Genomic DNA, 15,210 nt, shown 5'->3' on the forward strand with positions numbered 1-15,210 from the left:
CTTTCTCTTGATTTAGCTAAAGATATAGAAAGCCCACAGTAATTGTATAACTGGAAAAAAAAATCTGAATCTAATATTCCATCTTGCAATTTAAGAGGATTATTTAAAATTATTTTTTAAAATCTGAAGAGTACTGTAAAACATATTGCATGATTTTAATGAACCAATGCAAAACCAGACAAATATGAAACATTAAGGATTTGCAAATACATTAGCATTACTATTATTATTATTTTAAATTTATTTGATATACATCCCTTTTACCTCAGGGCCTGACACAATGCCTCAAGAGTAACACCCTTATTTATGGTTGTTTGCAAATTAGAGGATAGGAACAGACTGGAGCAAAACCTACTGCACAGTCAGTGACACCATGATATCTTCTGTAAACCTTTTGTAAAAATGTCAGTGTATTTTTAATGTGACTAGTCAAAACCTTAATTTGAAAGTTGTTATTTTGCATTACATGAATTTTACCTCATTACTCTCGCAACGTTATTGTTGCCAGTGAGGAGACAGTACTGTTCTCGGCCATAACATTCAGGCAAATCAATGTGATGTCTGAAAGCGTATCCTGCAGGACTCTGCCTCAAGCATTCTAATATTGAAATTGTGTTAAGGTTAAAAACAAAACAAGAACCTCTGTGCAATTTTAAAAATGCGAGAAGCTTACAGTTGTACTTGGTTTGACATTTTCTTTCTCCCCCCTCCCCTAATCCCGTTATATATAGAGCATCCCCAGTGTAGCTTTGTGTCTGACTGCAAATTTCGACTATAGTGCTTGCCTGCCTTTTGTCTTCCACACTGTGAGGAAGATCACAGGAAATTATACCAGAAAATCTTGTATCCACCATATCATTAAACTTCAATTTGTATCCTTTTTCAAACAAAGATGGTGATTATTGTACTGGGCAAACCTAGTTTCAAGTGTGAAATTTAAGGTAATTAAGCAATGGGGATCCTTAATCAAAGCAGGTGACTGTGGAGTTTGCTAGCAGACTCATACTTCAGAAGAAGCTAGCTTGAGAAATTGGAAAAAGTGGTTAAAAAAAAATAATTAATCCACAATTCAAAGGAAAAGACTTTTGTCCTGGCAAAAGGATCCCGGACATGTTACTGGATGCTCTGTGACAGATAAAGCTCTTGGAAAAAATACATCTGAGAAACAGGTTTATTGGTGTGATCAGCACTGATGCTGATGGCCTATGGTAAATGTGTATCTGTAAAAGGGTCATAGATAGAACCTATACCTTGCATGTCTAACACTGACAGCAAGGTCACAGATGGTCAATTTAGTTATTTGTTTTGCAGCAATACTGCAGTTTTAACGTGAACTCCTGACTGTGTTCATTCACTGCATGTTAGTTAGGCTCTCAGAGCATTGTTTTATTAGACACAATTTAGTCTTTAGAATAAAACTAATCTGGAAGCTCAGATGCAAATGTGATTTAAAACGATCCGACACTTAATGTGACATTAGGTTCCCGACCAATGTGTGTGTCACCTTCCCACAAGCTGTTTCAGCTTATACCCAACACAGACATATCAGTAGCAAGATCTTGAACAATGCAGAGCTCTTTCAATACCCTGACATAGTTCTCTTGCTACAAAGGGACAAATGCCATGTGTGTCTTTGCACTTACTGTTGATTGTCAGTCCCTAATTCATTCCTGCAACTCTCAGCTTCCACTTTGTCATTCATCAAGACTTCTCCTTGTTCTCTGGTCCAGTCTTTTGTCTTCCATCTCCCTGTTTGAATTCCTTCTTTTTCTAATCATCCTTTTTTAAATTGTCCTTTCTCCCATTTTACACTATTTTTCCATGGTGAGAGCTATATCTTCTGCATCCTGCTGAATTCCAAGAGGAGAAACCTGAGGTCCTGAGATGGCTGATCATTAATCTGTGTGGTGGAAGAACCAGAAGCTGCTTGGAGCAGACAGCAGAACAGTTCAGTGGCTTTCCTGAGGGTTTGCTACTTTCATGACTGCTCTGGGGAACAAGAGAGAAGGAATGCTGTGTTAAAGTCAAGGGAGTGAAAGCAGTGTTCTTGAAGACAATGATTGCACCTTGGGCACAGCATTGCAGCCACACACCCTGTATAAAGATCCTGAAGAGTCTGTCAGATAGGAATATGCTGCAAAGGTGAGCTTTCAGATCCTGAGATGACAATGAGGGAGGTTCCAAAGGAGTGTGCACCCTCCAGACATGATCCAGGGTCCTTGTCCCTGGAATCTGCAGTAAAATCCAAAAAGGACATGCTGACAGACCACTTTTTGGGTTTTTTCCTACTACAGCCAGGTAAAGATACTGATTTTTCTATACATATCTTTGGGGGAAGGAGGGCTTCTGGTGATATTACTGCACTGGGTGCAGTGGTGTGGAAAAGCGACACCCATCTCTGGTTTGACAGCATAGGCTGCTAGGCTTTTGAAATCAATTCCTTCAGGACCTTGAGCTGTGACAGAAATCTTCCTGTAGCAGCTCCCTGTTGCACAGCACTTGCCCAGGTCCTACGCTGTGTGGGATACCTGGTCCTGGTGCCCAAGTGAGCCAAATGTGCAGAACACCAAGATAACATAGCTCTCTATTACTTAAGGTCCTGATCCATGGACCATTTGGTCCTCTCATGGGAAAGGGCATGAGAACATCTTGGTTTCTGGCATGTTTGTGTGTGGAGAAGGGGCGATTTCTGCAACTGTAGAGGTCCAGCTGTGAGGACACTCTGGAGCAAGAAATGGGCAAAGGGGACTGATGGCCCATCACGAGGTTGGAAGAGCATTGTCATCCCTGAGTAGTATTTCAAACAAAAGCTGAAGCCTGTGTGTTAAAAATGAGAACTTCTAATCTCTCCTTCCTCCTGTCACTTCTCTGAATGAACAGCTGCAGGCTCTCATGCCTACCCTGTCCACACCAGCAGCAGAGAGCAGGCAGAGATGGCATCTTTTCAGTAACAAAGATCTATGGAGCCAGTGGCAACCCCTCAGAAGGGAGGAAAAAAACCCCACTTTTCAGGTTCTGGAAGAAATCAAAAACACCAGCTAAGACACAGGAAAGGTGATGCTGTCCTAAGGATGATACGATCTCACCAGCCTGCACTCAGTTTCCCAAGCTCAGAGCTCCTTTGCGTGGTAGACCACAATAAAAGCCACTCCAGTAGAAAGGAGTACCAGAAAAACCACTTTGCTTCAGTTTTTCCTCAAAAGATGTCCACCAGGATAAGCATACATTCATTCTAGATGATCTGCCCATGGGATTAAGTCTACTGCTCCCCACTATGGTGTCTCATAGTACACAATGCCATGCAGACAGCTTGATTATCATGGTGTCACTTGGAAGCAGCATGAAGAACAGTGATATATATAAAGAGTCTGGGTACCAAGTTTCTACCCATTAAACCTCTCCTATTGCACTGAACCACCTGCTACTGCAGACAGCAGCATTCAGATCAAATGAAGTTTGAGCAACTGGCCCCAGAACAAGGAACAAATCACCTATTCCTGGTGATTGTACAACAGCAGGAGTTTTTGCTATGGATGGCAAACAATGGCTCTGAAGCATGTAAATCCATCTTAGCTGCTCTTCAATTAGTGTTGAAAGAGTATTGAGGGGAAAAAAAAAAAAGCTTTTTTTAATTATAGGCTATGCTTCCTAAACGTACATGGGTCTTGAATTCTGAAGTGTTATGTGCCATCCTTCGTAGAGTGTGAAGGGTCACTTAAACAGGGAACAGTGAGGGAGTATGCTGTGGTCACACCCCTCACCTGTTTAACAACATAGTTTCAGACAAATAAGCGGGGGGGGGGGGGGGGGGGGGGGGCAATATTTCAGTACTTCCTTCTTTTTAACCTCTGCCAAGTATGTCCCAATTCAGCTCGCTGTTTGAGGTACCATGATCTGGAAGAGGGAAATGTGTGACCAGAATATATAGAGGAATGCTCAGCAGTGTGAACCTTCAAGTAGCAGAGTTATACATGATGGACTTATCTTTTTAAAACAAAACAAAGCACTGCTATTTATAACTTTGCTGATAAATGACTTTTTTTAAAAAAAGGATTCTAAAGTCTTGTGGCTCTTTAACACTTAAAATTCAACTCCCCTGCTGAATTTTTCTTTTCTAGATAAACCCTCCCCAATATCAGATGTCTAAAGTAATGTGCTATTGGACATGTGGCTGTATAACATACTTCTGAACTGGTTCTAAATTTAGCTATAGGAAATTTGGGTCCATTTAAATCAACTCTTCCAAACAATAGCAACAATATAGCTTTAATGTTTTGGTGTGGTTAGTATGATTGTATCTATTTAATTAGTCTCCTGTTAAATGAATGACTCATGCTGATCTTGTATCACTGCTGGCTGATTACTTTTGATAAGATTGAACAGAGATGTTTTGGTCTTAAAGGATGATCATAAGAACCCGGTTACACTGATGTAACTGTCTCTTTGAAGAGTTTGTGATTTTTTAACTGATGTTTTTATTTCACAAGTTTAACACAGGCATCTGTATTCATGCATAAACGTTAAAAAAATAATTAAAGGGAAACAGTCTTTCAATACAGTTAAATTGTAAATGTAAGCTAAACGCAGAAATTAGTGATATGGGGCAAAACTGTCATTGTAGTTAACTTATTAGTGGGACAGTTTGCAGCTGCCTTGAGACTCTACAATCTGCATCTTAATCTTTCTTCTTTACAGGGAGAAAGCGTAGCCTGTCTCATATCTATTTTTGGTGCAGAGTGCATATACCACTGTGCTAACACACCACATCAGGAAGGAATTTCAAATGCTCCCAAGGAATTTAATAACAAAAGTCCTGCTGGCTTTCCTCACATGCACAGGCGAGGGAACATACTAATCCTGTAATAAACTGTTCTCTTTCTGCTGCTACTGGAGCCTGAACAATGGACTAACAAACTATATAATGTCTCTTCGTTCTCCTGACAGAGTTGAATGCACTGGGCCACCGTTTTGCGTGTTGACAAGCTTGCAATTGTAATGTACGTGCCACCTCCTGAGCTGTTAAAACGGCTTCACTTCTGTATTCATCAGAGCACAGCTCCATAGGCTGTGCAGCATTTGTTTTGGACAACACCCAGTGAGACAGAAATGTTGAGCTCCCCCCGGGGCGCTGATGGGGTAAGTCCACTCTCCAGCTGATTCTGAGGAAACTGAAGTGGAGATAGCCTCTCTGCCATTTCTTCAGTAAACTTAAGAGGACATGGTGGTCTCTTCACCCAGGATGTGAGAGAGAATGTGATGTGATCACTTTGCCCTTCACGCTTGTGTATTGTTTTCTGTTTTGTTTAATCTTTTCACCCCATTCAACAGTTAAAATTTTCGTTGTTTATATTTTGCTATTATATTTACACTTGTATAGTCATCAAATCACTTTTTTCAGTCTTTCCTGTAGCTGTCACTTTAAGGAAAGGTATAAATCCAACTTGTGTTTTTTATTGGCTGTGACAGCAAAATAAAATTAAACTTGGAAAGAAAAATTATACCAAGTAATTAATGTTTTTGGATTTGGAGACATCTGTTCAGCTGAATTGGCTTAGAGGTACATCTGTTAATCAGAGCTGCCAGTGGCTCCAGAATTATCGCAGGGACCTGTGCTCCTCTCTCCCTCTCTTTCTCTTCCTTTCCCTAAGGTGCTTTTTGTCCTCTTCCTCAGTTTGTTGTTGTGTGAAACCTCCTCAAGCTTATCTGCAAGTAAAGAATCTAAAGAAATAAATTTTTTGTACACTGTTCCATTTAACAAGGAAAGGAGGTTCTTTCTGAAAGCATTAATGTTTTAACTCATTCTCAGAACAAGAAATTTGTTTTGCTGCAGGGGTTCTTGAGTAGATTTCCCAACACCTCAGTTCTCTATGCTGCCCATCTTGAGTCATGTGCTAAGATAACAAGATAAGAAGAAAGCAGATCAGATGAGCAGGTTACCACCAAGTTTGACTTATTCCTCCTATATATTTGAAAACAAACAGGGTGATCATACACGCTTCAGGAATTAAAGTAACATGATGCGTAGGGAATAAAAATGTAAGCAGTCCCTATGTGTCAGCATTCCTCTTTACCCTGTATATGAGCCAGGTAACGAACAGGAAGACAATTCTTTAAATAAAAAATGCTAGAAAGAATGGTCTCTGTTTATATAACATTTAGAAACTGGAGTTCTAAATTTAAAGGCTATATGAGCTTTCTTAAAATAAGAGCAGAGGCTGAAGTGATATAACATGTGGTTGTAAGACCTAGTTAAATTTGGTGGATCTCTTCTATCGTTTAATAAATAGTAGGGATTTAGGTACTATTTTGACAAGTGCTAGGTACAAATAGCACGTATACTTTGTAGAAGTCCTCTAGGATCTAAAAAGAGGGATATAGGGAAGAGAATGCTTTGGGATGAAAGAGTGGGACATGAAAAATTAACGAGCAGTGGACTGAACTGTATCAGGTGTCATCGCTTCCCAGGTCTGTTTACTGTACGGGTTCTTTTTTAAATGTTGTTGTCCTTGGAAGCAAACAAAGAGCGATTCTGCTGTTATCATTGCACTGAACTAGCAATGTTAAAACTGTTTGCCGGTTTCTTGATCTCTGATACGCTGTTGGCTTTACCGTTAGCAGTGTTGGGTTTTTTCTTTCACGGAGACATATTCAGCGTGACAGGGATGAACGAGGATACCTTTGGTTTTGGTCTTTTCTCTGCTTCATGTGACAATGCTTTTTGGGTAGCTTTCTCTCTTCGTGCTGTTTTCTTGTGGTGGTATAAAGTGTCTTCAGGACTGGTGATGAAGGAGCAAGAGTAGAAAGGTTTTTGTTAGGGTGATGCACAGGAAGAATGGGAAGATACAAGCTATAATGCTTCATTATACTTGTAAGTTTTTAATTAAAATGAATCTGGGAACTATCAAACATTAGTCCAGGCAACACAGACCACGGTTTGTTCTTACCGTTTTTTGCTGGGTGGAAGCAGAGTGTCTTTTACCCCTTGGGCACTCTTTCACAGCTGTTTCCTTGCACTATACTGAGACTTCTGTGCTGGCAAAGACAGCACAACCCTCTTTTGGGGGCCACTAGGGTCCTGGGCTATTTTAAGGCTGCCTTGTCTTAAGTTCATGGACTCTAAGCTGACAGGGAAATGGTTTCCGCCTGTGCTTCAGCTGTTACCTACCTGAAATTAATCTCATTTACCCTGGCTGGCCCTTTCCCTCCCTCTTGCAGATAACAATAACCTCGCTTTTGGGAGTGGGGGGGGACTTTCCTCCCCTCTTGGTGTACCTGCCCTGCCTTGGTAACTTTGGCAGTGGAAACTCCTCATGCTCATGAGGGGAGTGAGGCTGGGCTGCCCTTCTCCCCTGGGTGGTCCGGGGGTCGTGGGAGGACAAACATCCGTGGGCTGTGGGCTGTGTCTGAGTCTCACAGGGCTGCTGGGGCAGCGGAGTAGCTTGTGCTGTTCCTTGCTCTGCCTCTGGGCGCTAGGCGGTTCGTTTGTGCCTGGCCCCCACTTGTCCTGCCTCTCTGGCCCTGAGTAAAAGGGCAATGTCTGCAAGCGCCTCGGTTTCCTTCTGTTTTCTGGCAGTCTTCATAGTGCGGTTCTCTGTAAGCAACACTTCTTTCTAATTAAGTGTTACGAAGGAGATGGTATTACAAGTTACTGTTGCGTACGTGCCGTTCACGTACTTTTTGACCTCTGGGAAGAGGCATCTCTGTTTTCTGCCTTCCTCCCCTGATGGCTGTTGGTGCTGGGATGGTTTTTGTCACACTTGGTTTTGGTTTTTAGGAATGATAAAACTTGGTTAGGATTTCAACCGGGTTGTCATCCTAGAAACTTACTCAACCGGAGTAGGGTAAAGAGGAGCCTCTTCTAGGAGAAATACCTACCTCCTGCTCAGCCCTCGCCCTTGTATGTGACCTCCATGGCTGCACAGTCCCCTCTTTATGAACCTGGGGAGACTTACAAACTGCTTGCTTTCATGCCTTCGTGCCGTCATTCCTGACGATACCCGAAAATGCTGCCTACTCAAAAGGTAAGATGGTAGGAGCCAGTAAAAAGCAGCAACCAGAGACTTGGAGAGGTCTGACATCTTTTGTCACTCATTCAGGTGGGGCTGCCAGAGGGAAGCAGTGTTTATGTACCCTTTTCCAAGGCACACAAACCCCATAGGTTTGAGGCGTGCTTCCTTCCCTTGTTCTCCTTCCCTCCCTTGCTGTGTACACCTGCTCTCCCAGGCGTGAGACAAGGAAATGAAAGGAGACCTGTTACATTTACAAACCAGTTGAAGTGAAGGACCTCACATCTTTGAGGCTGCAGGGAGTGAACTGTGTCTCCCCCAGAGGCATTTTCATAGTGCAATGACAGGTCCAAAGCTCTGAACAAAAAGCAACTTACCTCCAAGAAAGATAGGCCCTTTTCCTATGCATAACTGTCAAAACTGTGATTAGCGTACTTCCCTTGCCACACATGAGAAAAAGCTGCTGATAAGACATGCTCCATGTTGAAAATGAAGTGAGTTTTATCACATTTACCTCTCAAATCCTTTTTACATACCATTATTACAGATAATACCTGACATTATTTACACTAGAGAGACTTGATCTTCTTTTCTGTTTTCCTGAGATTGTTTCCTTTGTTCTTTTGTTCAGTTTTGTTGTTTCTCATGGACAGCTGGTGAATGCTAGTTTCCTCTTGTCATTCTTACTCTTGTCTTTCACACAGCACAAGCAAAGGGAAAATATTTCTCTCTACTTACGCAGATAGCCTGCCTGCTTCTGGCTTCTAGCAGGGTTTTTGTTTGTTTATTTCAGACAGAGGAACAGATAACAGATATGTAAGTAAACAAGACTGAGAAAGGCATGCTTGTTAAATTTTGTTTCCCTGGACACAGCTGAAATGGAATGCCAAAATTCTCAGTTTTTTCTCCCAAAGTTGTGCTATAAGATCTTTTCTGATTCCTTGTTACCTTTTCTCTGCCTGCTACTCTGATGTTTCCCTGTCTCTATCTTCTATGCTTAGCGTAAGCCAAATAAATACAATATCCATGCATTTCTTATCAGATATTCTGAATCATTAGGCTCAGCTGCTGCCAATCTTGCTTATGGTCAAATTCTTGAGTGTGGTGTTTTTCCATGATTTCCAGCTGTCAGCACTATGAAAAATGATTCCTCATTTAACCTGAGTGAAAAACAGCTCTTATGTCTGGCTACCCTAGTGAGATGATGGGTTGGCGCAACTTATGCCATGAAAAAGTACACTTAAAATGTGCTTCTGAGAGAATAAAAACTCAAGAACACACTTTTACATAGCACCAATATTGGTTTTTAATGCCTTTTATAAGACTAACGAGGTCAGGCTGTTTTTTTCCAATCAGTTTTTCCGGGAGTCAAGTCCTGCTTGCAGGGTGAAAAATCCAGTGTCACTTGTCTTCTGGAATGTTTTTTGGACATCTTGACTATTTAGCAAGTTTTATACAATGGATCTATCTTCTATTCAAATCAAAATAGGGCGCTCTATTTCAGTTTTGAGATTTTCTTCAGGACTTCCACACTCCAGTTTTTGTGTGACCATTAAATTTCAAATGTTTTCTGCCATACCTATTACACGAATACCCACATGAGTCTGATGCGTATCTAGATAACGTTTCAGTGTTGGGGCTCTGTGGGCCTCTCACAGATGTTACAAGGAGTTTCAGAAAACTATATGACATCTGTTCCCTTGTTGGCTGCTTGAGGGTTCATGGTTCTGATTTGGCACAAGGGATGGAAAAATTGTTTTGATTTGCCAAGCCAATCTAGATCAATACAAACCACTACAATGCACTTCTGGATACCCCATTTGAAACTCATGGTTTGAAGATGGGGATCAGATTAAGTTTATAATCTGCCAACAATTGGAGGGGGAGGGAAATGAACAAACAAACAAAAAATACCAGACCTTGACACATCCATTCAAATTCCCTGTAACTAATCTAAGTTTCTTCCAGTCCAAAGTATTTTAGAATTTTCTTCCAGATCTTGGTTTCATTGTAGGTGCGTCTGTTCTAGTTTGCAAGTAGCAAAACCAGTTTATATAAAAATGTATGTAAATGTTATATGTTCTTAAACAAATCAAGCAAGCAGATGCTTAGAGGAGAGTTATGCATGTAGTTTCTTGGGTGGAATTGTGTTTCCAGAGTGACCTGCAAACCTAAACACCAGTGTCACTTTCTCAGCTGTTGAGTGGAAGGAAACCCAGCAGCTGCTGTCTCCTACTGTAGGGTACTTGTGGCACGCTCTGGACTTCTGGCAATAGAATTAATATGCCAAACCAATACTGTGATTTAAACGTGTCTATTAATTTCTCTGCACTGAATAAAAAACTTAAGTGGAGTTTAAACAATTATTAGAGAGGTCTTCCTTATGCTCATTTAGAACAAAATGAAGACTATAGAAACAATTTATGATTAAACTGAAAAGCAGGTAAATTATCTTAATCATAGGCAGGAATAAAACACTCCTTAAGAATTCACACAAAGCACTTGGTTTCCTTCTCTGGTTGTTAAGGTCACTATACTTTTAAATATTTTTGGACCTAATGGTAGAATTATGTTGAGCAAATATATTCAGTAACTAGTAAATGAGAAAATATTTTACTTGTAGAATGTGAAAATGTAGATTGTACAGTTGCATGTTTTGAAACCTCAAAGCACTGGGTTTTTACAGACTCAACAATAAATTTTTTTTCTAGCTATTTTAATTTGAGAATCTCTTTTCCTTTGGATGTTCATGGAAGAAGCCCTTCACACTTCAGATGGTGACAAAAAAGAACAGGCAGCTTAATGCTACCAAACTAGGGGTGTGTCAAATCTCTCTCAAGAATGATAAAGTCAAAGGAGTTGTCTATTTTTAACCTCCTGTTCTTTCCTTTTGGCAGACTAATCAGTGTTAGCTGAGCTGTTTCACTGAATGAATCCAAGCAACTCTGTTGTTTTCTGAAATGAACAGTGAACCTTGCAAGAGCTTTTCAAGTCTGCTTTAATGTATGAAGTCCCATTTTGAAACACCATGTCAAATGAAGCCAGTTCGGAGCAGAAGCTTTCTACAACAACAGTCAGTTCTGTTGCTGTTCAAGCTGGGGATGCCAGTATTGTTATAGCTGTACTTAAGGTAAGGCAGCAACTGCTAGCATGTGTGTGGTTGGCTTTCTGCTACTCAGTGATTACCACTTCTTTTAAATGTTCTGTGCAAATGAATAGTTAGCGTAAAATGATAAGGCAAGGTCATTCAATCAGTTAGTATTTAATAGAGCTTCCTTGGAAGTTAACACTTGTGTCTGTTCAGGTTTCTTTCTTTTTTTCAAATAGAATGAATAATCTGGCCAAAATATGTACGCTTTTAGAGGCAAGGAATTCCTCTTACTCTTTTTAAAAAGAGATAAATGCAGAGTGCCATGAAAATGTGTTAATTAGCCTGATGTTACCTTTAATTGTAGTTGAGACTCCTCAAGAGTTATTTTTAAACTATACTCAGCAATAATTTTACATAATAAGTAGTCTACCAACTCCATAAATGCAGATCATGTGTCTTTTTTTGAAGTATTTGCTGGGGGAAAAAAAAGCCTAAACCTGATAATGAGTGGTTATTTTTGAAAGCGCTGAATTCATATTCCCATGTATTTTAGCAGAAGCCCTTATGTGTATATAGTTGCGCTTATAAGCACCTAAAGGCCTGTTCTGTGAGCTAGAATCTGCACCTACAGCTTGCACAAAATTTGGCATGGGGAGTAAAGCTGGATGCCTGGGTACTGAATCCCAGCTGGAATTTATTGGCAGTTTGAGTCTTCGTTCTCCAGGCAACTTGGAATACGTGCTAGCCTCAGCCACTAGACTTTGTAATGCAGAATAAGGTGATAGTGAGTTGGGCTGTCACCAAATTAGGGTGATTATTCAGGATGGGGTTACCTCAGCTGTGCCGTGCGAAGGTTCTCTCCTATCAGTTCTCACCCTTCCTGGGAGACTCTGTCTGCCACCACAGGGGAGTAATCTTGTTGCAAGGAGACTTAAGTTTAGGGCGAAGACATTTATTTTTCCCCTGCATGCTGTGGGAACCACACTAGCCTCCAGTGACATCGCTGCTTTGTTCCTTATCACCATCCTCGCCAAGTCACACTTCTCAGGCTGTAGCAGTTCCGCAACACAGGGAGGAAAGAATTAGCTATGCATTGCTGTCAAGCTTCCTTTCTTTGTGTATCCTCCAGGAGACAAAGGGAGATTGCTGTTTGGGCTCTTATTCCAAAGGCTACTAAGTGTCCCTGCTGCTAGTTGTGCAATCTCTCCCTGTATATGTTCAGTATACAGGTGTGTTGGATCTGCGTGATAGAAATAAGATTTGGGGTTATGGTCTTTGCATCTGCTGGAATATATTTGTACCTTCTGCCCACACCACCACCCACCAAGTTTCCTTAACTATTTATGCAATCTTCAGCTGAAAGGGGAGATGAGTTGGAGAAACCTTTTCGGATCACTGTGATAATCTTACTCTTCACAGGCAAAACCAAAATCACAGTAGCTATTGGATAAGACTAGAGTATTGGATTTTGATACTTGTTTCAAATGAGGTGAAGTTTCTATTGTATCCTCTGTGTCTTCATTCTGCAATTGAGTACACGTTTATAGGTCCCTGTGCTCCCATGACCGTGGGAAGTATATGTGACCTGAGAGTCTGTGTGAGTAAATAAATGAAGGAAAGCTTGTGTTTTCTGAAGACTGTAATTGTTTACTTATTACAGTGTGGAAAATGGGTGAAGCTTCAGCTGGCTGAATCAACACCGAATTTATTAGAAATTGGCAGCAATCAAGATGAGACTAAAAAACTACTGCAGGATCACGAATTCCTCCTAGCTAAACTTAAGGTAAGATGTGATAGGACCACACAAAAATGCATCTAGTCATTCTAGTTCAGGTACAACAGTTGACATAGCTGCCTGGGCCTCCTGTTGGGATGTGGTTGCTAGATTGAACTGCCCATAGAAAAAAATACTTTCAGCCTTTGTCAGTGTAAGAGATCAAAGTTAGGCCTCTGCACTGGAAAAATACACTCAGTGTTAATTAGTATTTTCTGACAACAGCAACAAAGATGCACTGTTTTTTCCACTTTATACATTACTGTCATGTCAGGTGAAAAATTCCTATAGACCTCCGTAACTGCTAAATATAACAGAATGTCATTTTTTTTTATTTTATTCTCCAGTCTTATGAAAAGTTTGATTACTTTAGAACAGCTGTAAACACAAGCAAGCTCTTCATAAGTGTGAAGTAGATATTCCAGGCATGTTTTTATTGAGTTTTAATCAATCTAAGTTACAGTAAGAATGATATTGTAACATTAAATATTCTTGTCTTGAGCTAGGAAGATTTTAGCTAAGTAACAGACCTAAAATCAGATTTTAGCATTCTTGAGAGCAGGTTATAACAACAGGGGCATTTGGACACAGAGTCACATGCTTGCTTGAAAAAGCTGAATTATTTTAAATGTGGATGTTTAACACTAAGAAGAGTCTAAAGGCACCTAAGAAGAAATTTTGTTTTCATGTTTTGATAGGGCAGATTGACTTTATATCTGTAGACAAATAAACTCCTCTAAAATTTTGGAGCTGTGCACAGCAACTTATTTTTATAGATTCCAACTGTTTTATTTTTTTGTGATTACATACAATTCAGATCTGAAAGAACAAACATGATCTGGATAGGATCAAGTGCATTTGATTTAATACTAGAGAGTATGTTCTTCCCCAGTCATAAACCTCAAATGTATGTGATCTAGTTGAATACAGTATATAGAGAATTTAATCTAATATGGTGCATAATGTGGATTTTGAATAATATGAAGAATAGCATTACAAAAAAACCCAAGCCATCGCAAACCAAAAAAACCCACCCAAAACCCAGAGGGTGGCTCTGCTATCTTTACTTATGCAAGTGCCTCATCTTTATTGCCATCAGTGCTACACTCAGACATTCTTGGAACAAGCTGCTGTATCCTGTTTGAACAATTCAGAATTAGCTGAGTTCTTACACAGGGACAACAGGAAGAAGCTGAGTTTTGTCTCCTAATTGTAAAAAAATAAATTTTAAAGAGTGGAAAAAGAAAACATAATAATTCCAATCTTTAAAAGAAAAACAAAAGTTCAAATAACATTTTACTATGAAGTCAAACCTTAAAGTGTTATGTATTTATATTAAACATTGTTTGCTAAGGGGAGGAAAATAATATATTGTTCTAAGAGAGAGCTTGTAGGTGTTACTGAAAACTTGTGAGGACATGAACAAGCACAGTAAAACAATTAAGTCCTCTCCATAGACTCCAACTGAAATCATTATATTAAAGAAAACGGGGGGGGGGGGGGGGGGGGGGGGAAGGAAGTGTGATATATGAAATCTCTAGATGCATCCCCAAGCTTCTATTCCATTTTTGGTTTAAAATCTTTAAACTAAAATTAAGTTTGGGGTACGTTTCTTTTCATTAAAAGGCTACTTAAATAGTGAAAAGGTTGAATAATCCAAAAGCATTTCATGCTCTTTGATGCTCATTCAAACATTTGCCTTTCTATTCCTATTAGTCTAGACACATGGAACCTTAAGTTTGGTTTTTGTTTAGCAGAGTTTACCTGGTTTTCTGCTCACAATAAATAGTAAAATAATAAAATAATCACAAACATTTTAGTTAATATTGATGAAAATACTAAAATTTTTCACTCCTATTTGTGAGGCCTTGTGACTGACTGCTTGAACCTAGGTGACTGATCCTTATTTGGATCCCCAAAGCTTAATAGATTATATCAGATCAGAAAATTTATTATGCATAAACTGTCAAAGAATGCTTGTCATCCAAATATATCAGGAGCAAATACTCATTATTTCATGTTTTATACCTGCAGTCCTTGCAAAATTCAGCATTGATTAATGAACATTCTATAAAAGGGTTAAGTTCAAAATGACTATTTTTTCCTCAATAATTTAAGAGCTGCAAGTTCATTATAATTTGTACTGACTGTGTGTTTTTCAGACATGACATTTTCTGTCTTATAGTAAGCTGTTAACGCTTGTCAGTAATTATTCAGTCTGAAGTAACTAAATCCACTCATTGAAAGTTTTTACAAGAATGATTCTCAGACTTTGAAGCAATTTTTTCCACTTAGCATTTGTTAATGAGTTATGCATTAGTTATGTGAAGATGGATAAA

The 15,210-nt window shown here is 39.6% G+C and overlaps 1 protein-coding gene across 8 annotated transcripts in view; it reads left to right on the forward strand.

Moving 5' to 3' along the window:
* The first annotated feature begins 4,929 nt into the window (after positions 1–4,929).
* The window catches only part of CCDC141 (coiled-coil domain containing 141), a 114,975-nt gene continuing 104,694 nt past the window's right edge, over positions 4,930–15,210 (forward strand). For 3 of the 8 annotated variants that reach the window (XR_012650462.1, XM_075028339.1, XM_075028343.1), the window contains exons 1-3: positions 4,930–5,136; positions 10,904–11,136; positions 12,758–12,880. Coding sequence is in view for 7 of the 8 variants with exons in the window: in XM_075028339.1 (XP_074884440.1) it covers positions 11,035–11,136; positions 12,758–12,880 (225 nt within the window). In the remaining variant the exon portion in view is untranslated. Of the gene's footprint in view, positions 5,137–8,807; positions 8,823–10,903; positions 11,137–12,757; positions 12,881–15,210 lie in introns of those variants that run through there. The other 5 variants (XM_075028334.1, XM_075028336.1, XM_075028337.1 and 2 more) reach the window with 4 other exon arrangements.

Source organism: Buteo buteo, chromosome 5, assembly GCF_964188355.1.
Source record: "Buteo buteo chromosome 5, bButBut1.hap1.1, whole genome shotgun sequence".
Taxonomy (NCBI): Eukaryota; Metazoa; Chordata; class Aves; order Accipitriformes; family Accipitridae; genus Buteo; species Buteo buteo.